Raw genomic sequence first — 25,203 nt, forward strand, 5'->3', positions numbered from 1 at the left:
TTTCCGATGAAGACAAAGAAGGACCGTTAACGCAGGTTAGCTGCAAAGCTCAAGTTGGAGAAAGCCTCTGACTCAGCCTCCGGGTGCAGTCATGCCTCGTCCAGGACCGGCCGGTCCGATGAGAATACTTCCCTCCGTGAAGATGTTGATGTCCTTTGAGGATGTCCCTTTCCAGGGGATCCAAAAGAAGGCTAAGCACCACACTACAGATTCTGCGATGGTTGCCGCAGCCGCGGAAACCAGTTCGGGGAGTACTGGTTCCACATCTCTATCCACGGTGAGGCTGCCAGCTGGGTGGTGTACCTTCTGCTAAAAAGTCTCTGACCGCGTCGAAACACATCCTTTTCCAAGGACAAGCCTGCGAAGGAGAGACCCAGGGCCCCGTCAACAACTGCTTTGTCATCCAAGACCTCGTCTACTTCGGCGGCTCACCCATCGACGACCATGGTATCGTCACACGGTTACTTCGGCCTCATCTGTGTCTGCCTCGTCGATGACCATTGTTACTTTGGCGACAGGGAAGCCCGTTACAACCGTGGTATCTACTGTGAAGACGTCAAACCCACGAGTGGCTCTGCCCCCACAGCTTCCTGCGGCTGCTCCGCCTACGACTATGGAGGATGCACCCTTCCGGGAACATGTGCCCATCGTCTCCTCCTTCCCGAAAGATGCAGGGAGATTGAGGGAGCTGCTTCCTCCCAAGGATTTTCTCCCCAGGCCGGTGAGGATGTCCCCGGCAGGTTTGATGGGGTCTTCAAGATGATCCCCACGCATTTATACCAGCTCCGTCGATGACCACTTGCCCGAAGGCTACTATTCGGATCATGGAGACGACCTCGGCCCCATGTCCCTGGAGGGATCCCTGTGAGGGGAGCCTGACCTACCTTTTGGACCAATGAGGCATTTTATTCCAGGGCCATTGCCAGCTGCTCCTTTTCGCACCTCAGCCAGCGCCCAGGGACATGTCACTTGACATTCTTGAAGGACCCTCAACACCTTTGAGTCTGAACTACAATAGAGGCTTGCTGGCTGCCCCAGTGCATGGCCCGGTCCATAACACTCCTAGGCAACCAGCCAGGATTCTTCCTAGTCTAAGCCCTCCAAGACCAAGACGCCTGCTAGCCCTACCAGGCCTAAGCGACAGCCTACCCCCTCTCTGCCGAAATGCCTGCTGAAAATGCTGCAGCCATGCGTGCGACTCCGGTTGGGGAGTGACCACCGCACATAGATACAGGCACTGAAATGGACACTACGCCAACACATATGGATGGGTTTGCTGATTATGTCCCAGTGGACAGTGAGCCACTTGGTGCCAATGAGCCCGCAGGGCGTCTCCTCCGGACGCAGTTGGATCTTTTCATGCCATGATCTCGAAGGCATCCGCTCTATTCAATCTGGTGCCGGAGGAGAAGAGGAAGCTAGAGTTCCTTTTTCAACATCGGGAGTCTTTACAAAAGACCGTCATGTTAGTCATCTTGCTGGACGACGTCTGGGAGGAGGGTTTGGCCCTGATGAAGATGCCAAGTACCGCTCCTCCTAAAAGAGACAGGCACAGAAGAAGTACAGGGTCCCAGACTCAGTCTCCAGGTGCTTGAGATCGCAGGGTTGTCCAGACTCCATGGTGTCCGCTTCCAGGAAGTGATCGTCAAACCCATAGTCCGCGTCCATGGTGCCTCTGGACCAGGAGGAGAAGAAGCTTCATGCAGTGGAGAAGCGCATCATTTACACCGTGGCTGCCACTGTCAAGGCCGACAATGCCCTGGCTAACCTGTCCCGGTATGACTGGGAGCTCCGTTATAAGCTAGGATCATTCTTGGACTTCCTGCCGGATGACAAGACTGATGCTCTGGTCCTGTTCCCGGAGGGCGAGGTGGCTTCGGACCATGCCATCACAGTGGCATTGGATATTGCAGACTCCAGCTTCCACCAGATCGGCAATGGGGTGCCCCTCCGGTGCCAAGATTGGCTGAAGGCTACAGACTACAGGGTGGATGTGCAGTCCAAGGTGGTGGACATGCCTTTCGATCGGGACAATTTGTTTGGAAAGGCTGTGAACGAGACGCTCCAGTCGATTAAGACAGACACAGAACGTTCTCTTGGGCCACTGAGGCAGCGGTCGTCATCGTCTTTTCGTTCCTCAAGAGGGAAGACAGGCAGGTCCTCCAAGTGGTACTCTTCTCCCTATTGCCAGCCCTCCCGCTCTACCACCCAGGAAGCCTACAGTGGCTGCTCGCAAGCCTTTGGCAGTGGAGGACAGCATAGTCGCCCACAGCCTTGGATGCAGACGCTCAAGCAGGCCTGAACCGGCTGTGGATCCGGGCCCCCACTTTCGCACTCGAGTGCTTGGCAGGTTAGTAAACTTTATTGTCACGTGGACGACCATCACTACGGACAAATGGGTGCTGGATGTTCTCCATCAGAGGCACACCTTGGAATTCCAATACAGGTGTCCTTGCAGTCCTCTGGTGGCGCATCAAGAACTACACATAGCCCAGCTCCTGCAGGAGGAATAGTCCATGTTAAGAAAGGAGGCTATAAGAGCCCGTCCCCCAGCACCTCTGGGGCTCTGGAGTGTACTCCAGGTAGTGTTGGGTACAGAAAAAGTCTGGATGGTGGCAGTCAATCCTAGACTTAAGGCACCTCAATAAGTATTTGAAGCCCCAGATGTTCAGGATGGACACATTGCAGCACATGCTCGACTAGGTAGAGGAAGGAGATTTCCTTGCAACCATGGACCTGCAGGATCCCCTTGTTGATGTCCCCATTCATCCAATGATCTTCCCCTTCATTGTCGTGCTATAGCCACACATGGAAATGCTTTGCAGTGTGACGCAGCACTCGGAAGATCCCAACACTGTGAATCACAGCTCTGCAGTTCCTCCTGTATCTGCTTTCCCTGGCCAAGGCTGGCCTGGCTCATGCCTCAATCAAGGTACATCAAGCTGCCATATCCCATTACACCAGGGCACCTGGTAACCCCTCCCTATGGTTGCACAGGTTTATTTATCAAGGAGCTCCTTAAAGGCAGTTTCAGGACTTTTACACCAGTGAAGGCTCCTGCTCCAATTTAGGAGTTCAACATGGTTTTGACTAAGCTCATGGGGCCCCTTTTGAACCGATACTTCAGGCCCCTTTGAGGTTTCTCTTGTGGAAGATGGCTTTCCTAGTGGCCATCACCTTGGGGAGGCAAGTCAGGAAGATCCAGGACCCTCTCCTGCAAGCAGCAGTGCAGTACTTTGTCCTTCCACGCTAGAAGGGTGGTGTTGCGGACCCACACCACCTTTATTCCACCTCAGCAAGCCTTTGGTTCTTCCAGTCTTCTTCCCAAATCCTCCTACGCCGGCAGGAAGGATGTTGCATTCGCTAACGTTGCTCGTGCCTTGTTTATGTGGCACACACAAAGGACTTTCGGAAAACATCTCAACTTTTTGTGAACCTGTGAGACATGGGAAGGCCCAGTCGAAGGCTTCCATATCCAGATGGCTCTCTGGTTGCATCATGCGCGGTCATCGTCTGGCCCACAGACCTCTTCCAAGCTGGCCGAGAGCCCATTCCACCCGAGCCTTCGCAGCAACACCAGCGTTTCCGTCTGGTGTTCCCCCGCTCGACATCTGCAGGGCTGCTATGTGGAGGTCTACCCACGCCTTCACAAGATTCTACTGTGTCGCCAGGGATTCCAGGGAAGAGTCCCAAGTTGGCCAAGCGGGCCCTGGTCATTCTGCCCTTGGAATAGGGCAAGGCAGGCACTTCCCGAGAGGCCGGGGTTCCTAGTGGGGATGGGGTGGTGTTGCAGCAGCAGCTGCTGCCTCCACCACACAACAGGGTGCCAACCCCTGGTGACAGGCTTTGCCACTTGTAACTGGTGGGGGTACTGGCTTTCCTTGCTCAGCCCGCAATGGTCTAAGACCATGTCCCACACTTGGGCCTTACTGGTCATCCAACATGGATATTGCCTCCCAAGTCCTCAACACCCGCCCCCCCCCGGACCACAGCCCTCTGGCCCACCCATTTGGCTCCAGGCCCCATACTCCTGTAGGAGTTAGATCAGCTTCTGTCAAAGTGCGAGAGAGCTAATTCCACGGTCAGAATGGGGCAAGAGGTGGTACTCCACATATATTCTGGTGCCAAAGAAGGATGGAGGCTTTTGCCCCATTCTGGATCTGTGGCTGCTGAACTTGCTCCAATGGGAGGCCAAGTTCAAGATGGTTACTCTAGCCCAGATTCTGCAAGCCCTTGATCTGCAGGACTGGTTAGTTTCGCAGAACCTTCAGGATACCTACTTCCATGTGCTGATTCATTGAAAGCACAGGAACTACCTAAGGTTCGTGTTAAGTCAACACCATTACCAGTACAATGTCCTGCGTTTCGGTCTGTTGTTGGCAGTCCGCAGGGTTTTCACCAGGGAGGGCTGCCACCAGGGAGGGCATTCATGTCTTTCCCTACCTGGATTACTGGCTCGTCCGAGCTCGCTCCCAGAGCTAGCGTTGGAGCATCTACTTTGCACATATGCACTCTATTGCACAGCCCGTGCTTTTCCCTGAACTTTAAAAAATCTCAGGTTTCGCCATCCCAATCTCTTGAGTTAATTGGGTCATTATTGGATACTCGTCTGGGCAGTGCTTCCCCACCCAAGCAGTGAGTTATGAACATCTTTTGGATGGTCAATGTCCTCCAATCCAGCTACCCTCCCCGTTGCCTTCCGAGACAAGTCTTGCTCTCCCAGTCTGAGGGGGCGGGTCATTCACTGGAACCACAGCAGCTTGAACCGTCATGGTTTACTACTAAGAGGCTGAGGTATAAGGTAAGGTCTTGTTAGACGACGTTCTCAATGGGCTCTTTTCATCTCGGAGGCCCGCTACAAAATCCATTTATGCCTGCAGGTGGCGTACATTTTCAGTTTGGTGCTGGCAGATGGAACTGGATCCTTTATCTTGTCCTTTATCCCCGGGGTTGGAATTTTTGCTAATTTTTCACAATCCCCACTGTTACGCAGTTCTTGCAGGGTATGTATAACCAGTTTTCTCCCCTCCAGTTTGTGGTTCCGGCGAGAGATTTGAATTTTGTTTTAATGTTTCTTATGGGCGCTCCGTTTGAGCCTCTTCATTTCTGTTCTATTAGGTCACTCAGGGATTTTCCTGGTGGCCATCACTTCCGCGAGACAGGTGTGTGAGCTCCAGGCACTGTCTGTTTTATTTCCCTATTTGTTATTTTCCACAGAGAAGTTGATGTTGAGAGCGAGACCCTTCTTTCTGCCAAAGATGGTCTAGGATTTCCATCTCTCTCAGAAGATCCATCATCTTGTTATTTTTTTCCGCCTCACCCTTTCAGGGCAGAGAAACGATTCCATCGTCTGGACCTATTACAGGCCTTTAAATTCTATGCTTCTCGTACTATAGGCTAGGAAGGATGATCAGGTGTTTGTTGGTTACGCTGGTGTTCTTTCTTGCAGGTCTGTAACCAAATTAAACCTGGCAGGTGAATCATTCTTTGCATCTCAGAATGCTACAATCTGGCTGGTAAGGATGTACCTGAGGGTTTCGGAGCTCATTCTACCAGATGAGTGTCTGCCACCTCTGCCATGCAGAGGCTAGTCCCTGTCCTGGATGTTTGCCAGGTGACACGAGGGCGTCTTTGCACACCTTTGTGAAGCATTACTGCTTGCATTCCCTTTGCCAGCATGACTGTTTCGGTAGAGCAGTCCTCCAGCCTTTTCTGGTTTAGGCAGTGATATTGCTTCCTCCCTCCCCCAGATGTACGTACTGATTTGTGGGTCTATCATAGATGAGGAATCAGCTGAAGGAAAGAATCCATTAAAAGAACAAATTACTTACCTCTCTGTAATGTTCTTTCTGATGGATGTTCCTCCCATGGATTCCTCATCGCCCTCCCTACTTGCCCCTTTTTGTGGGAAGCTAGTACAATATCGGTTCTACAGATCCTCAGCTTCAGAGTGCTAGGGAAAAATGGTGGAACTGAGGTCACTTGGCACGGCACTGCTACATATATTGACCCCACGTCATGTCTGGCGCAAAAATGGCGTGCGGCAGAGCCGACGTGGAGCCACGCTGCACCGCGTGGCGGCAGAAGGTTTCCACAGGAGAGCTGTGCTGGTAAAGGGTATCATAGATGAGGAATCCATGGCAAGAACATACATCAGAAAGAACATTACTGAGAGGTAATTAACTTGTTCTATTCGTTCTTTTTTTTAAACCACTTACTTGATTTTCAGCTCTTTAACCAAGCATAATTTCACATCCGTTTTGCATTGTTAACTCCTACATAGTCCCCCAAAATACAACGGATTGTTAACGGTCAAGGCATATACACTGTACACGATTATGGAGTGTCTATCAAGTTCAGGGCTCTCAACCTTCTTCTGCAAGTTAGGCCATTCTAATCCTTTTCCATATCATTTTGAAACTGTGCCAAGAGGCTCATTACATTTTGTAATTCCTAGCTCTGATGGGTTATTACCTGTGTTTTATTGAATTTCTCTCATTACATTATTAATGAAGGGTTCTCATTGGTTAATTATTTGAGTTATTAGTGGTGAGGAAAGTTTGCAATGGTTAAAAGGTGTCTGTGACATGGAGTGCCATCTTGGGATAAACCACACCGAGCAAACCTAGGTGGTGAGCCTGACCACACTGCTGTCACGTGAAACATGCTAGCACTTCAGCGGGACTCTTCTCCTCCTTGTTAAGAGTTGACTTGTTTCACCATGACTCTCAACCCTGCAGGTTTGTTCACCTCTAGTCCCTATTGATAATCTAACTCCGGCTTCTGTGTCCAGGTCACTCTTACTGCGTGCAAGGTTTTCTGGGCACTATAGTCCTGCGGATTCGACTCCTGCAGTGGGACATCCACTGCGTCACTACCGCATCTCATGGAGGTGTGTGGCAGTGCGCCTGTACGATCCCTCCTCATCCATTCTTTGGGAGGCACATCGGGTAGCGGCCTGACCAGCCCATTCACTAGTGGCTTGCTTCCCTCACATGTAGATGGATGGGCAGTTCAAAGATCTCATCACTATGCTGACATCTATTTGTCTTCCTAGGATGACCCCCAATGCCTGGTCCAAGAGTGATGGACATCGTGCAAGAACATGGTCTCCACAGTGGTCTGCTCAGTAATTGGCACAAGCCCATTGTTTATAGTGAGGGGGCATAGCTAACAGTCCCAATGGGAAGCCCCCAACCACAGAAACACAGAATTTTAAAGTAACTAGCACACATGTTCTTTTTTTGATTCTAGCCCCTTATTTAGGTCTGCTAGCTTTCAGACATCTCAGGCTGATGTGTTAACATCATCGAAAACCCAAAGGAGAATGTTCAGTTGAACCTGTAACCAGTCCTTAAAAGTTGTAGAATATTGGGCCAAACTGCCATTATCATTGAGGGCAAAAGTAACATTATGTTGCATGGTATCCTTCCCATGGTTTCTGTCATCGCACTCCCCCCTGCGTAATTCCACCATGAGACATAGATATAATGGAGGGGTTCTAAATGACTTTGCTGTTGCATGGGATTACTCAGAGAAAATATATTGAATTCCTAAATCATCCTTTGTGGGAGTGTAAACTGGAATTCCTGAACACAAGGAAATACTATTAGGGCACCCCACTGGTGATAGCTTATTAGTTGCTCTTTTCAGCTTTTACACCCATCCAGAGGGCATCCTAGGAGTGGCCAGAATATGGAAGGAACTATCAAAAGGATTGACTGGTTCGGTAAAGTTATTCTAGAATCCCTTCCTCTGGCACGGTGCAACTATCGGAAATCTATAAACTAAATGTCTTCATGTCATGGGAGGAAAAGGCAGAACTGGGTGCTGCAAGATGTGATGATGCTTGAACAAACATGTGGGAACCTACAAACAAAATATCTACTTAGATCAAGCAATGTGCACAATTTTCACAAAGAACACTGCATTACAATGCCTACTCCAAGCTTGATAGTTGCTCACCTAGCGAGGCTCAAGAAGTGGGATGTGGACATGGGAATACTGGATGGGGCATATTGGCCAGAAGTAGCCCATTCCTCCCTTAGTTTTGTCCTGAAGCTCAAGACTCTGATACAATAACATCTATTCTACTAAGTGCACTATTGCAGAGAGATTCTGCAAAAGGGCCAGGGGTGCCTTGCCCAGGAGTATAAGAGGTTGCAGCATTGTTTTCCACCCCATAGTTTATGGTGCTGCTCCAAGATAGAGCTGTGTTCTAGTGGGATTGGATGGGAGACATCAAGAATCGTGAGCAAACCAGTAAACCTAGACCTGAAAATGTTACTACTGGGAATCTGGAATGAAACTGGATACACCAAACATGAATAATTGTTATTGAAAAGTCATTCATGATGGCCAAAGGAGACACAGCAGTGTTATGGGGTGCGACTGAGATCCCCACAATGGGGAATAGTACATGGGAATGAACTGTTGCATACACTTTGAAAGGCTGCTTTAAGAAAAAGTTTGCAAAGATTTCATCAAGTTTGAGGCGAATGTGAAGATCGAAATTTATGCATCTGATCTCCGCTCATTCGGACTTTGAAGAGGCTTAGCACAATTTCGGTACAGAGGAGCCACTCATTACATAATAGTAGATGGAGAGGGGATAACCCTGAAGGCCAAAAAACTGATCACAATCTGCTACACTTGCACTATGTCTGCGCTTTTGGGGTGAAATGTTGAGTGTTGTTAAGTTGGCAGCTGTTGCTTTATTCACAGATTCTCATATAACCTGGCATTGCAACTGTCATTATTATACTTTGAAAATGCAAATAGAATATACAATAGCCGTGTGGTTGGAAGATGGACTGAACTAGAAGGCTACCTGGAAAAAAACCATTACACTTTTTTGGATGCCAGTAATTCGTCTCTACACGTTACAGTAAGTAAAGGTTGGAGGGGCAGTTATGTATGCTCGTATTGGAGTCCTGGCAGTGGTGATTATGCAGCCATTGAAACCTGGAGAAGTGTGTTGGGCCCCTGATGTTTGAGCAATAAAATAGTAGGTTTAAGGGACTGACATGTTTACTATCTAGTAACTTAGCTTCCTGCAATCCCTTAGCCTCCCTCTGATGTAGCCCTACCGGTTTTGTTTGTTAAATGGTCCTTCTGTTATATCTAAACCAAGAGAGATGCACAGGCAGCAGGATATGTCTGGCTACACTGCCAGTGCAGACATTGGAAATGTAGTGATCTTGAGTTGAGAAAAATCACCAATCTTGGCAGTTATGGTATATACCTCTTGTGAGAGGTACACTGGTAATGAGTCAAGAACTTTTCACAAGGGAAGTGAAAATACATTAAAATAGTGTAAAATAGAGAAGAGCGATCCACCCTATCTTGGTTTTTTAGCATGTATATCCAAACCCTGTTCTACATACTCCGTGAAGCGAGTAGTACATGAACTGTAACAGGATGATAATAAATGTCATATTGCTTTTATATGTTACATTAGCCAAATTGATGTAATGCTACATTTTACGTTTGTCTTGTTGCCTACCCCAAACTTGGAAGAAAACGACTGCATTATAAATTACTGCATGGAACGTCTCTGGCTGAGAAACCAAACAGCAAGATACTTTCTGCTTTTATTAGTGATGTCCACTACTGTGCACCCCTGCACTAACTAATGTGCTGCTTCTGTTATGTACTCATTTGCTGCTTCCCACCAAGCTCCAGAGATTTGGTCAGACAGGAGTGCCGTTTGTTTCTTTCATGTCACTATTTGCTGGTACTCCATATCATGATTGATCTCATCATGTAGCTTATGTACTTCTGGCAAGAAGTTATACTATTGTTGCTGGAATCTATTGATTCACCTCAGCCGGATGTCTTTCTGCGGGCTTATTCTCTACGCCATTTCTGCAGAGTAGCTTTGATTAATATCGACAGTAATTGCAAAGAATTGATATATATTATAAAGTGAAGCTTTCTCACTCTTCAGTTATCTTCTCATTCAAAATAAACCTAATTTATTTTAATCTCCAGGGATTCTTTTCCATTTGATCAACAATTTACAATTTTGATGCGATTTATTGTGGATCAGACACAAACCCCAAACCTCAAGGTAAGATTGCATTTGCTTTAGAAAGTATGAATTGATGTTTATACATAAGGTTACAATTTTAAGTCGTGCATGTGCTGCATATTTTTTTATTGATATTGATGGCGAAAGCAATCAGCTTGTAATTTGCATTGAGAATTACAATGACTACTGTTAATAATTCTGATGACTACTGTTAATAATTCTGAACTACCTTCAATTCACCTTTTCAAATTAGTCCCTTAGTGCATACAAGTATGTTTCAGCACTTTCCATGCCCAGTTACTGGTGTGACCAGTTTCCATATATCAAGTAAGGGAAGGGCCCCGTTATCAAATACGCAGTACGATGTATTGCCAATTTCTACATGCCCAGTAACAAGTATTGTCAGTTTTCCTGTCAAGGAAGAGGTATTTTCAGTTCATGTCCAGTAACATGGAGAGACAATTTCACATTTGCATGAAAAGCATTTGTGAGTTTTCACATGCCGTTTAATGGGATTTTCCAGTTTCAACATGTCCAGTCAGAGGTTTTTCCCATTCATGACCTGACTAGTAGATGCCATTCCGAGTTGCTACCTGCACAGTAAGAGATGCCCCATCGTGTTCCATGAATTTATAGCGTCTGTATACCCAATAAGCTGTATTGCTAGTTTCACTGCTTTCATGAAAAGGATTTCCCAGTTTCTACTTGCTTAAAATGAAGTATTCCTAGTTTCCAAATGCACCTTAATTGGTATTGTGCATGTGCATGTATCAGGCTGGCCTCAGCTGAATGCAGCAAGAGCCTGACCAATGCCTGGCTGAGAATAACCAGACTCCTTCAGTGCAGTAAGGTAACCAATCCATTAGACTTCACCTTATAGTGGAAGTGCAGGTCAATGCTATGAAAGCTAACCAGGCCCCCTACCCTCTTCAGATCTGTTCCCAAGCTCTGCTTCTATTCTGTTTCCACATAAGAGTGAGGATGAGCGGTCACACCACAGGATGGATGGAATGAGTAGAAGAAAATGTGGAAGGCACAGTTGGACACTTTTGTTTTCATCTGTTGTGAATGAGGAGCCATGAATGGGGGTGAGGTGGGAACTTGTCCTTCAAAGCATTATGTAGTCAAGGAAGATGAGACTTCACGGGTGACAGATTGTGGTGTGTGGGGGGTGGAGATCATATGGAGAAAGCACTCCAATAAAAGCTCTTGCATTCTCATTATTTTGTAGCCTCATCATAAGCATGTAATGCGAAGTTCACATTGGTCCAGGTATGCAGGTACATGTTCTGCCATGAAAGAGAAGAGATGGTACAGACCTAATCTAGTCACTACAGGACTAGATTGCTGGTGTGACAATAAGAATTCAAAGTTTCATTCTGGTCTACTATCCCATCTTCAAAACTACCTGCTGTCTCCTCCTACATCTGCTCAGTCTCTAAGCATTGCATAGTTCTTTGTCTTGACCTGGCTTGACTGGATAAAGAAAATATGTGTAACCTTTTCTACCATATGTACTCTTACGTCCTGTCCCCTTTCCTCCATACTGTATGGGCGTCCCTCGCGAGGGACGGGAGACAGGACCTTGCCCACAGGCGCCACTCCTCAGTCCTATTTTCCGCGTCAACGGGAATGGGCCGAATTCAGCAGCGCTCCTGGGTTTGGCTTTGGCCATTTAATACCACACGCTCTTCCCCGGATATTCTTCTATCTTTGTCTTTTTCTTTTAAATTCGGTAATTGGTCCTCTGATGCCACGCTCCACCCCGGCGCATGTCGACTTCAGCAGGTGTCCAGCCTGCCAGGGACTCTTCCCTACATCAGACCCCATGACCTTTACCTCTGCTGCCTTGGTCCCGACCATGGCTGGGAAGGTTGTTCCGCGTGCGACGCACTGACTCCACGGGCACTGAAGAACAGGCTAGCTAGGCGGAGGGAGCTCTGCCAAAAGTCACATCTGGAGGACCTAAAGTACTTCCTCAAACATCGCTCAAGGCCGAAGGAAAGGCCTCTATTCACCATCGCACCCCGTAAGGGCGACTCCTTCCCAAGGATGCGCCTGACCGGGTGGAACCTGTCAGGTTCTAGCACCAGCAAACGTACCGAGGCTAGCCCAGCTACCGGCCTCACGGCCGAGGAGTCTCCAGATCCTTCCGGGTTCAGTGCTGAGGGACTGTTAGGTTCTTTTACCACGGTTACCTCCGAGGGGCAACACCCTAGTAACGGCATCATGTCTGAGGGGGCACCTTCACGCAGCACTACCGGCAGCTCTGCTGAGGTCAATACGCCTTCCAGGTCACGGCCGGAGGTGCGGGATAGGCCTTTTGGTCCAACACCAAGCTTCTTGGTCGGGGCTGGTTCCAGCGAGCCAGGCACCACAACTTTGGCACGAAGCTTGACAAAAGGGCTGCCGCGCCAGACAAGATGGCTGCTCATCTGATGCCCCCTCTTGCGGAGCAGGTGGAGGAAAGTGTCACAAGGTGGGACTGGTGTCTACAAGGTGCGTGGCCTACAGTTTATCCATCAGCAGCACAGGGCTGGTTTCCTCTGCACCCCAGACAGAATATGCCCCGGCCCCACTTGCCCTTGGCAAGTCAGTCAATATCACCTGCTGCCTTTACAGCCTCCAAGGACAGGTTCTTCGGAACGTTCCTAGGGCTGATGCAAACTCCCCAGATGGGGGGGGGGCCATCCTCCGGGATGCCATCAGGGACATGCTCCCTCAGGTTACCCCACCGGCACCCATAGTCATTCTCCGATGGCTCTGGTGCTACAGGCCCCAGCGCAGATGCCGCAGCCGGCTCCTCTGATTCCTGCTTCCCTGCCTCCCACAGTACAGGCGTTTCCACACCAGCTTCCACAGAAGCCACCGGCTCCGGTCTCTACTCCGCAGCCCACGGCACCCAGTACTCCTCCACCAGCTCTGGACCCACTGAGCCTGGTGGACACGGACGAGGAGGAGGAGGACCCCGACACGCCATCTTCAGCCAGGGCCTTCCACGAACGCCTTGCAGGTTTGGCAGAGTATTTGGGCATTCCTCAGCCCGAGGTAGAGCAGTCGAAGGGAGGAGTCTTAGCAGAAGTCCTCACCCTAAGACCCCCAAAACAGGGATCTCGATGCAGAAAGACGTAGTTGCCCTGGCCAAGAAGGGGTGGCTCAAGTTACACTCAGCCCAGCCTGTCAATCGGCGCCTCAACGCCAATTACAGGCAGATGGAGGGGGACGCACTCTTGCTTTCAGCACATCCTCAACCGCACTCTTCTGCGATAGCTGCAGCGTCACTCTATTCCAAGCCTCAGTCGTCCTCGGCCACCTCGTCCTCGACATTGCTAGACATCTTGGAGGCGTACGGAAAGAAGCTGTACTCCAACGCCACCTTGCACCTGCGGCAGGCCAACGCAGATGCCAAGTTGGCAGCCGCTAACCAAAGGCTCTGGTGGGAAATTGCAGACTTCCTCCCAGAACATCCAGCACAGAGCCAAGCGCGCTTCAAGGCGGGACTAGCAGAATCCAGGCTGGTAGTGCAGGGCATTATGGAGTCCACCGTGGCCCACATCGATACCTCTGCCCTGGCCATCTGCATTGCCACGGACATGAGAAGGACGGCCTGGCTCTGGGCTACTAAGTTTAATCCTGATGTCCAGGAACGCATATTGGACCTTCCCTTCGAGGCCAGTGACCTCTTCCACTTCACCACGGATGAGGAATTTGATAAAAAGAATAGCTTGCAAACCGCGAAGTCCTTATCTATTCTGACGAATGCCACCCCCAAGACTTACACCCAGTGGCAGCAATGCTCCGACAAGGGCCAGGCGTTTGGGAGGTTCTGAGGCTTCCAAGAACAGGGGTCCAGACAACCTGGCCATTCTTAGTCAGCATTGGAGGAAACAACAAAAGGGGGGCGGGGTGGCAAGGGTTTTTCCAATCCCTCCCCTCACCCCCATCCACAACAGCCTCAGCGGGGAAAAAAGGCATGACACGCCCCTTCGGGTCCACGTGTCTCCGGTGGGGGGCAGGCTTGCCTTTCACGTGCCTCCTCCACTCCTCTCCCAACTGGACAGCAACTGTGCTGGCGGAGATCCGGTTGCTCGTCGAGAGCCAGGCTGTGGAAGAAGTCCCAACCTCCCAGTGAGACTTGGGATTTTATTCCAGGATTTTCTCCATACAGAAGAAGAACCAGGCTGGCCTGAGAGTTGTGTTGGACCTTTCCACCCTCAATCTCTCCCTCCCTCTACAAAAATTTGAGTGGTTACGCCAGCTCTTATTGCAGAAACACTGGACAGGGGAGGCTGGATGTGCTTCCTGGATCTGGAGGACGCTTACCTATACGTACCGATTTGGCAGCCGCATCGTTCCTTACTTCGCTTCAGGGTCATGAGCTTCCATGGTGCTACCCTTCGGCCTCAACTCGCATCCCAGGGTATTTATCAGTTTGATGAATGCAGTAGCAGCCCTCCTCAGGGCCGCCACGTCTATCCATCCCTGGACGACTGGCTCGTCCGGGCCACCTCTTCGGAAGCGGTTCAGCATACTGCCTCCACACTGATAAACACACTACACGATCTGGGGTTCACTATCAATCTCAAGAAGTCTCAGCTGCAGCCCATGCAGATCCTGACCTTCTTGGACCTTACTTGGGACACAAGCTCCGTGAGAGTCTTTCCCTCGGAGGACAAGATTGCGACCATCAAGAGAGCTACAGCTCACTTCCTCTCCAGTCTCATTACCTCGGCCTGATGGTACCAACAACTACTCGGGCTTATGGCAGCGGTCCTTTTGGCCGTGCCCCACACAAGACTGAGGATGCAGAGATTACAGCTGCACTTCGCAGCCTCATGGAGTCTGGAAAAGGGCTCCCAAGAGGAGGAGCCAGTTAACATTCCTCTCTTTCTCCTCTCGGACCTCCACTGGTGGTCCGCAGACTTCAACCTGAGGCAGGCCAGGCCCATCCGGCAGCCGGCACCTCAGGTCACAGTTACTACGGACTCTTCCCTAGAGGGCTAGAGAGCCACCCTGGACAACCACAGCGTCCAGGAGTCCCACATCAATTGGCTAAACTTGAAGGCCATATTATTGGCTTTAAAGACCTTTCTCCCTCTTATCGAGGGCAAGACGGTTCTTATCCAGACAGAAAACTCCACCAGCATGTACTATGTCAACAAGCATGGGGGCACCAGATCCCCTCTGCTGTACCACCTAGCAGTCGGCATGTGGGAATGGGCTCTGGAGAACAACATTTACCTCATGGCTGTCCACCTGCCGGGGGAATATAACCTGGAAGCGGACAGGCCCAGTAGACTGGGGGCAGACAATTACGAGTGGCAATTGAACGACCTGGTACTGAAGGAGATCTTCCTCAAGTGGGGGCATCCCCAGGTGGATCTTTTTGCATCCCAGGAGAACAGGAAATGCCAACAGTTCGCCTCCTGGCAGGGGCAGGGCTCCGGCTCCCTGGGCGACGCATTCCAGATCCAATGGTTTGACATGACAGAATATGCCTTCCCACCTACACCCCTATTCCACAGGGTGATCTGCAAGATAAAGGAATCCCAGCACCTCAGTATCATTTTGATAGCTCCCTGATGGCTGGCCAGACCGCTGTTCTCCGAGCTTCTCATCCTCTTGGACAGACCACCCATTTACCTAGCGCTGGGCCCAGCTTCTCTCCTGGCCCAGCAGGGGGACAGGGTACTCCCCCTGCTCCTCACAAACTAGCCCTCGCAGCATGCTTCCTGAGCAGGTCACGCTGAAACACCTTAGCCTATCTCAGGCTAACCTAGAGATCATCCAGGGTGCTAGAAGCAAGGCTACTAGGAGCCAATATAAGTGTAAATGGTCTAGATTCTGTCATTGGGCCGACTGTAGAGAGAACGACCCTCTGAAGTGCACCTTGGACAACATGCTCTTTTTCAGCACACCTTGCCCACTCGGGTGTGCAGGTGGATACATGCCGCACCTATCTGGCAGCCATAGGGGCGTGCAGGAACTCGGATGATGGCATCTTCTGCTCCAACCCGGTGATTAAGTGACATCTGGCGGGCCTCCACAGGCTTTACCCACCTATAAAGAAGCTGCACCCGGTGTGGGACCTTAATGTTGTGTTGGGCGCCTTGGCGCACAAACCTTTTTGAGCCTATGACGTCTGCGGACATTAGGCTGGTCACCATAAAGACAGCTCTTCTCGTGGACCTCACCTCAGCTCGCAGAGTCAGCGAGATCCAGGCTCTGGTGGCATCAGAACCCTACACCACTTTTCACAGGGACAAGGTCATCCTGCAGACGCACACCCTGCTTTCCTACCCCAGGTGACGACCTCCTTCCATCTCAACGAGGAAATAGTCTTACCCACTTTCTTCACCGACCCAAAGGACGAGCCTCAGAGGGTCTTGCACTGTCTGGATGTCAGACGTGCGCTGAAATACTACCTGGACAGAACCAAGGACTTCCGCAAGTCGGACGCCTTGTTTGTCACTTTCGGTGGGTCAAGGCCCGGTTATCGGGCCTCCAAGGCCGCCATAGCACTGTTGATGGTCGCGGCCATCAAGGAGGCCTATGAGGGGCAGCACAAACCAGTGCTGGCTAACTTACATGCCCATGCGGTCAGAGCCAAGGCCACGGCATTGCGTTCCAACGGCATGTGCCGTGGCAGGTCATCAGCAGGGTGGCTACCTGGGCCACACCTTCAGCTTCCTGTAAACGCTGTTTGGATGCCGTCTCTAGGTGAGACGCAGCATTCGGGCAGGCAGTTTTAAGAAACCTGTTTTCTTAAAGATGGGCTCCTCTCCACCCTGGGGCTACAAGTTGTAATCGCCCATACAGTATGGAGGAAAGGGGATGGGACATAAGAGTAGTTAAGTTACTCACCGTAGTGACTAACATACTCTTAGTCCATAGTCCCTTTCCTTCATACGTGCCACCATCCTTCCTCAATAATACTGCTGTCATTAGGGAATGCTGATCATTGTCGACGCTTCAATGGGGACTGAGGAGTAGTGCGGGTGGGCGGGGTCAAGCAAGTGCATGCTCCCAGGGCTGCGCCCCTGCACGCCTCTAAATTTAAAGGGAAAGAAGATTTGTTTCTGGTGAAAAAGGTTCCGTCTCCCCACCCTCGCGAGGGACGCCCATACAGTATGAAGGAAGGGGGACTATGGACTAAGAGTAGGTTAATCACTACGGTGAGTAACTATTCATTTATCCAGGTTTTATGAATCCATATTGGACATGTTGCGCTCAACCCATTGTTTCTTTCTCCGCACGTTCTGGGACTTTGATTTTATAAATGCCAAGAGAAACGTCCCGGAATACAATAAGAAAAAACACTGAACGAGAAACACACCTGCATGACAAAGATCTAGTTGAGAGATATGGTTAAGCAAATATAGGAAGCACGTACTGGAACCTTCTTGTCCGAAACCTGGGACAACTACAGTAAAATAAAAAATGGAAAATTGAAGAGCCAGGAAAGCCAGCTGAATTGCAATTGCTGTATGAGGAATTAGTGGAGGCTGAAATATCCACTCCCCATGTATATCTGAAACAGGCTAATTTTTGATTTGTCGCAATGGTTTGGTTTTATTTGCCTAGAGAGCATACCAACTTGTAAAAAAGTATTCGTCATTAAACGTATCTTGAGAACCCAGTGGGCATATCTATTCACAAATCATTCGAATAACCACAGTGTTTAAATGAATTGCGTATACTCCATCTGGACCCTATCACAGTTTGGAGATAACACCAAACTTGGGGTGTGAATGGTGAAGTCCAGGATAGTAGACATGGAGGAGAGCGTGAAAACACAGAACTAAACTCAAATTAGTAACCAAAGAATTCTCAACCTAAATTACCACCCAACTAATTGTAATAACACAAATAGGTTTACAACCAGCCTGAACTCTTCCGAGAAATAACATGTTTGAAAAAACATTTGCAAATAAACTTTAAACCCTCCGTATTGGGATTTTTCCATGAAGACTTTTGTTGCCTCAAGGTCACTTTAGATGGGTCTCTTTCCACTATTATCCACCATGACTTTAGCTTGGTGCCAAACGGATTACTTCATTCTTGGAGAGATTAATTCCCTCCTATATTCCAACACTTGCTTCCTCTTGCCCATAAAACGAGAGGTAAGGGGGGAAAGAAGCATTCTGCTGCCACCGAGAGTCTTTAAGGATTGCCACTTTCTTCCAACGATCATCTCTGTTGGAGGAGCAAAGAGATATCAGTCCGCAACCCACCACCATTGTTTATCTGAGCTTCCCATGAGGAAAGTCCAAATTTTCTTTTTTAATGCTGAAGCACTCGCCACCCTATTTCCGTCAAATTGCAAATAATCCTAGACATCTTTTCAGAAAGATCAGGTCCCTGATCCCCTTGGGGGATCCATCCAGGACACAAGTTAACATCCCCCCACGTCCCCTTTATTCTCATGCTAATTTAGAATCGAGGATGACCATTGCAGCCGGCAATTTCCTGTGAAAGTCTATTGTGATCATATTTCTCTCAACCATCTCCAAATTGTTTTACACAGCCTTTAGCTGAGTCTTCAACAAGTGAATGCGGGTCTCTTCCCTTACTGGATGGTTCTCCAGTGTCCAAGCAAGTCGCCAAAGAGTAGACCGTACGCTTCACCTTGTCTTTTTTTTCATAGGACTTCAAATGATTTTCAAATGATTTTTAAAAGTTATTTAAGGCTCACTATGTCCGCTCTCCGGTGGACCCGTGTTATCCTGATCTCTACTAAAATGTGGCTAAGTGGAAACAAGCATTTGTGTGTTCTCTTCTGGACACGACTGCTGCAAGCTGAGTGGAACTTCAATAGTTGCCTCGGGTATCATGAGTGGCCTCTCCTCAAGGAAATCGCCATGTCCTGCTTCTACGGGAACCTGTGCCACTGCAATGATGTCAGGCAGTGACAACTGGCTATACCTCTGCATATCCAACACTCAGAGTGCCTCTCCTCCATAAACTAGATTCACATGCAGCCTATGGTCCCCCAGCCAGTGCTCACACCACATCTGCTCAGTGTAATAGCTGCTGTTCCAGCCTTGAATTCATGTTGAACATTTGTCCTTATGAATATTTTTGGACAGAAGAAGTGCCTTTTTTTTTAGAAGACTGAAAAGAGCGCCGACATCTTCTCCCACTTTAGGTTGTGTAGCCGTGCACTGCATTTTTTACCTAAAATATGCTTGGTGTCCGCTTTGGACATCTATGATATGGCGTGTGTATGTGTACGTTTGTCCGTCTGTATGTATTTACGTTTTTTTTACTTCTAGTATTCTTATCTTAATGTGATCTGTTCATAAGTACATTTCAACGGATTGCTTTTTTCCCGCAGATTCCTCACCTTGATAGATATCCATCATCCAGCTCTGCTGTTCAGAAACTTTTCGACAGGGGGTGTAGTGGACCTCGACTCGGCCGTCGATCCGTCTTGTCCGGCTCTCGATCATCTGCTCCGGAAGTGACATCAGACATTGTGTATACATAGCTCGTTACTATGCCCTGTGCCTCAGTTCCTTTTTTCCACGTGCTTGCACACTGCATCAGGAACACGAGTCGAGTTTACTCTACTTTTTTTGTACCTAGTTGTAAGTTTTCTCAGAAAACCTTGACGTGATATCGTCTCACATGGTTTCGGGCTTCAAGCGATGCTGCCATTGCGAGGCCAAAATGTCTGTTACCGACCCCCACTACGTGCGTTTGTGGTGCCTAGGTGCTGCTCACGGCACAGAGGCCTGCGCGTCGTGCCCAAAGATGCAGCCCAAGTCCCTACATAAGAGGGCCAGTAAAACAGGCTTTAGGCAGACTGGTCCCCAAATCTCTGGTCACCATATCTCTGGCGCGGTCCCTTGTCCGGTCTTCGGAGTCCGAGACGGAGGAGCCCACCCCCAACAAAGGGAAAGAACGACATTGCAAGAAGACTAAAACAGTCCCACTACAGTAGCCATTCCTCATCGTTTCCTTGCGGAAGAAAAAGCGACTCCAACACCATGAACGCGAGTCCAGGTCGTCGTCGGATCGAGATAAGCCCTCAGCGGGGCTAACCACTCGGGAAGAGTGGGAAAGCTTTAAAACTTCCATGCTTGAAATGTTCAGGCAACAAGCTGCTGTAGGTGCGACTCCGGACCTGACCAGCAAACTTTGGCAGCAAAAGCGGCACTTGATGCTCTCGACCCCAAGCCAGCCATTCCGTCAACACCGATTTCGGAAACGCCCTCTGGCATTACGCCTACCAGGCATAAGTCTCCGGAGGGCCATAAGGGTGAGTCCCACGATGCCCATCGGTCATGAGTGTCCCTCTGCTTCGAAAGAACCTTCGGCATCGAAAGCTTCAGCTTCGAAAACCTATTCTCAAGCCCTTGGCGCTGACAGTCGGTGACGGTTCATTTGTGCAGCTGTCGATGCAATCCATATTTGGCGTTAATGACCTCGATGATCCAGTTGTCCCAGTTTACACGGGAGCCGGCGGCATGGACCTTTTCGACAACCAGGCCGATTTATTGGCCATAGCTCAGGGTCTACAAGACGCCAGTGGTCTGGATACTTCCTCAGAGCTTGAGTTAAAACAAAATTAGCCCTATACCCATGCTCACATCAACTTCAGGGATCTGGTTCACAGGGTTGACACTCATGGTTTGAAGGTGTCCCCCAAACCTCTTCAGGGCTATGCGCTCACTGACATTTTTGACGAGGGTCCCACAGTTGAGTTTAACCTGCCATTAGACTCAGCCATTGCAAAACCTTTGGCCTCCTTTGCAGCACCCTTGTACTATTCCCCCCTGTGAATGACAATTGTGCAGGGAAATATAGGCTGGCAGGAGGAGACATTCTTTCCTCACAACACACCCTTACCCAGAAGGGTTGGTTATACAGGCTGCCACTATTTCCACAAGACCAGCAGCATCCACCTCCAATCTGCCTCCGGACAGAGCGGGAAAGAAATTGGACGCATTGGCCTGAAAGGTGATTACCTCTGGCAGCATGGCGCTCGAAGCCACAAACGTAGACTGTGGATTTGCCAAGTACTCCTTTGGCTTATGGAAGGCTGTGGATCATGCCTTCCATAATGTCCCATAGGGTGCCATGCGGGACAGATTTTTTACAGCTGGTGGAGAATGGGAAGGAGGTAGCCAAGCAGTCATTAAAAACAGGCCTGGACGTAGCGGACTGCGTTGGCAGAGCAATGGGTTCAGCAGTAGCAATGGGGACGCTAAGCTTACCTGAAAACTTCTGGCTTCTCTCCAAATGTTCCAAACAGGCTGCTTGACATTCCCTTTGAGGCAGACATGCTTTTTGGTCAGAAAGCGGGCGAATCCTTGGAGAAATGTAAGGAATTTAAGTTGGCTGTTAAATCATTGTGCCTAGCGGCGCAGCCGGCCAAGCCTGCCTTCAGCTTTGCCTCCCAGGGCAGAGGCTATAGACATTACGTACCCTTTGGCAGGAAGACGCAGCTCCCGCAAGCCAGGAAAGGGCAGAGGCGCTTCTCGCATCCCAGAAGGGGCAGAGGAGCCTCTAGAGGCCAAGAAGCGGCAACAGTGGCAGGGACACCCGCGCCCTCCAAGCCGCTTTGATTTTCCCCTCCCACTATGCACCGGTTGGTGGACGGTTGGCAGGGCATTGACTCCAGTGGCAGGAGTTAACCTCTGATGCCTGGGCCCTGCAGTTGATTTGGTGGGGTTATTCTTTGCCTTTTCTAAAGAGGCCTTCAGACAGACACCCACATCCCCCAATCCAACCGGGACAGTAGCTGCAGGAAGAAAGGAGTGCCCTGTTTTCGGAGAGTGCTGTGGAAGAGGTACCTCCCGATCAAAGAATGTCGGGTTTGTATTGCCAGTATTTTCTGGTGCCCAAGAAGGGAGGAGGTCTACGTCCCATGCTGGACCTCAGGGCCTTGAACAGGCTTCTGAGGAGGAAAGACAAATTCAGGATGGTGACGTTGAGAGAAATTTTCCATGCTCTCGGACTTCAGGACTGGCCAGTGTCACAAACCTACAGGACGCTTATTTTCATGTGCCAATGCACCAAAAGCACAGGAAGTTCTTAAGGTTCCTCATGGGAGACGAGCACTATCGGTTCAAAGTGCTTCCCTTTGGGTTGACCTCCACGCCAAGGGTCTTCACCAAGCTCATGGTGGTAGTTGCGGCTCACCTCAGGAGATCCGGAGTCCATGTATTTCTGTACCAGGATGACTGGCTGATCCGAGGGAAGTCAGAAAGGGCAAGTTTTCTCTCCTCTCATATAGATGACACCAGCCTCCAATTGCACGGGCTGGGCTTCTCCCTCAACTTGTGAAATCCCATTTGACACGAGTTCAGCGGCTCCAGTTCATCAGAGGAGTCCTAGAGAGTAGGGAAGGCTTTTCCTCCCAAGGAGAGAGTAAGCAACACTGCCCAGATGGTGCATTTGTTTCAGAACCATGCCACCCTTCCAGCGGCTTTTTCTAGTGCCAGAGGCTAGGTCAAGTATGAGATCCCTCTAGTGGCTCCTGAGGGACCCAGTGGTCTCAGTATCGCGGATCGCCTTTCAGTGTCCAGCCAGGTAGTCTGCGAACTCGGCTGTTGGAACATGTGCAGCAATTTCATGGTGGGGAAACCCTTCTGGCCTCTTTGGCCCCAGGCCACGGATACGTGCCTGAAGGGTTGGCGTGCCGACTGTGGGGATTTGAAGGCGAGTTGACTATATGGTCTCCATCGGAAGCCAAGAGGGCACATCAACAGGCTGGATTTGCGGGCCATCAGGTTAGCCTGGAGGGGTTTTGCCCCGTCTATCAGAGGGAAGCATGTCTTCGTCCTGATGGACAACATGGTGGCCATGCACTACCTCAATAAGCAGGGTGGTGTGCACTCCCGCCCACTCTGCACAGAGGCAATTCAGCTATGGTTGGGTTTGTGAGGGAACCAAATCTTGGTCTCTGCAGTTCATCTGGTGGGGGCATAGAACACCTTGGCCAATCCTCTGAGCAGGCAGAGCACAGTTTCACGTGAGTAAGGAAGTGTGCCAGGAAGTCCTAGCAGAGGTCTTCACTCTCTGGGGCTACCCCAGCAGTGGATCTGTTCGCCACGAAGTTCAACAGGAAGTGCAAACAATTTTGCTTCGGGGAAGTGTTTCTGGTGGATTGGATCTTCCCTCCAAACTACACCTCATCTCCCCCACACCCCCGATTTCCGTCATCCCTTGGCTTTGGATTCTCGGGAGGTTGACGAGATTTCGAGCAACCATTTTCTTGATCGCCCCGGTTTGGGCGAGGAGAACCTGGTACCTGGATCTAACAATCTGTCCATCTCACCAGGTTACGTCGGCGTCCGGATCTCCTAACCCAGTCGGAGGGACGAGCACTTCACCCGACCCCGGATTCCCTCAACCTACATGCGTGGCTCTTGAGAGGATGAGGTCTGATGACTGGAACCTCTCAGAGGAGGTACTTGGTGTTGCTGGCTGCACGCAGGCATTCTACAAGATCTCTGTACGCATGCAGGTGGAGAAGATTTGAGGTGTGGTGCAGGGAACGCGAGACTGTCTGTGTACAAGAGGTCCCCAGACCAAGGTTCCTTTTTTACTATTCCGGTCATGGCCCAATTCCTGAAAAGCCTTCACAACAAGTTTCTGCCAACCCCATTTGTTGTCCCAGATTGGGATCTTAATCTGCTTTTTGACCTACTTGATGGAGGCTCGGTTTGAGCCTATGCAATCATGATCTTTGCGGCTGTTATCCCTTAAGACAGCCTTCTTGGTCACAATCACATCTGCCAGGAGGTTAGCGAGCTGCAAGCCTTGTGCTGCAAACCTCCTTTTCTGCAGTTCTTTTGTGATAAAGTGTCTTAAAGTCAGACCTGGGTTTTCAGAGTTTCATCTGTTCCCGTCTATTGATTTACCTGTCTTTTACCCTCCTACACATCCCTCGAAAGAGGAAGAGCGGTCCCACTCCCTTGATCAAAGTTTCTATGTTGCTTGTACATCTGAGTTTCGGAAATCAGACCAGTTTTTGTGGCCCTCTCCTTGTCTAGAAAAGGTCTTGCCTTCACTAAACAAACCATGTCACGTTGGATTATTTTGTGCATATCCGAGTGTTACCAATTGGCAGGCAAGGAGCTTCCAGTTTGCACCAGGGCCCACTCAACCAGTGGGTACAGCTTCTACAGCCCTCCAGAGAGGGGTTACTGTTAGGGATATTTACAGAACAGCCACTTGGTCATCCTTACATACATTCACCAAGCACTATGCCTTGGATGTTGCACGGGGAGCCGATGCACGGTTTGGTAGGGTGGTTCTACAGAAACTACTGGCTTAAATCTTCCTGCCCTCGCCCATTATTGTAACTGCTTGGGGAGTCTATCCAGATGAAGAATATGCAGTAGAAAAGCAATCCATTGATGGAGAAATTACACTAATTATCTTTCTACTGATTCTTCTCCAGCAGATTCCTCATTGACCCTCTCATCCATCCCCGCTCAGAATGTTCTGTGAGTTGTCGCTTCTGTCCAAACGACAAGGCATCTGGTGATGGCTCTTAGATGACCGCTTCGGTCTCATTCAATAAAAAAATAAAATGGTTTCAATCATTGTTGTGGAGGATCACCTTGTTGGGATGTATCCTTGTTAAAGTTTTTTAACGGCTGATTAACCTCCTCCTGTGGTTTTTCCTTCTGCAGTATTCAAACGTGGGCGGGGGGGAGATGAGGAACTGAATCATAGGGCATAGAGATGTGCTATATATACGACACCTGATGTCAGTTCTGGAGCCAGCGATCGAGAGCCGGACAAGACGAATCAACGGCCGTGTCGAGGTCCACTATGCCCCCTGTCGAAAGGTTTCCAAACAGCAGAATTGGATGATGGATATCTATCAAGATGAGGAATCTGTGGTAGCAGAATCCATAGAAAGATTATGGTGAGTAATTTCTCCTTTTGATACTTGAATTTGTGGACGGTCTGTTGCTTGGCAAACTCTTGTGTATGGTAACTGTACTTTCCACCAGTATCCTTAGTCTCACCCTTAACTGCTCAACCACTCTACCAACTGAGCGTTTGATTCGGCTTGGCGCAAACCTTGCAGATACACTAAGGCTGGCTTACCGGAACACCTCACCAGTAAGGGTCCGAAAACCCTTCCTAAAATTATGGATGGCCAGTTGTCTGATGACCAGCAGGGGAACTATGTGAAAACCTGT

At 49.6% G+C, this 25,203-nt stretch overlaps 1 protein-coding gene across 35 annotated transcripts in view; it reads left to right on the forward strand.

Annotated features, from left to right (window-relative positions):
• The window catches only part of CLASP1 (cytoplasmic linker associated protein 1), a 2,584,612-nt gene that overhangs the window by 1,659,460 nt on the left and 899,949 nt on the right, over positions 1–25,203 (forward strand). For all 35 annotated transcript variants that reach the window (XM_069616701.1, XM_069616702.1, XM_069616704.1 and 32 more), the window contains one exon: positions 9,994–10,072. In XM_069616701.1, coding sequence (XP_069472802.1) covers positions 9,994–10,072 — 79 coding nt within the window. The remainder of the gene's footprint in view (positions 1–9,993; positions 10,073–25,203) is intronic.

Source organism: Ambystoma mexicanum, chromosome 9 (assembly GCF_040938575.1).
Source record: "Ambystoma mexicanum isolate Mex_15411 chromosome 9, UKY_AmexF1_1, whole genome shotgun sequence".
Lineage (NCBI taxonomy): Eukaryota > Metazoa > Chordata > Amphibia > Caudata > Ambystomatidae > Ambystoma > Ambystoma mexicanum.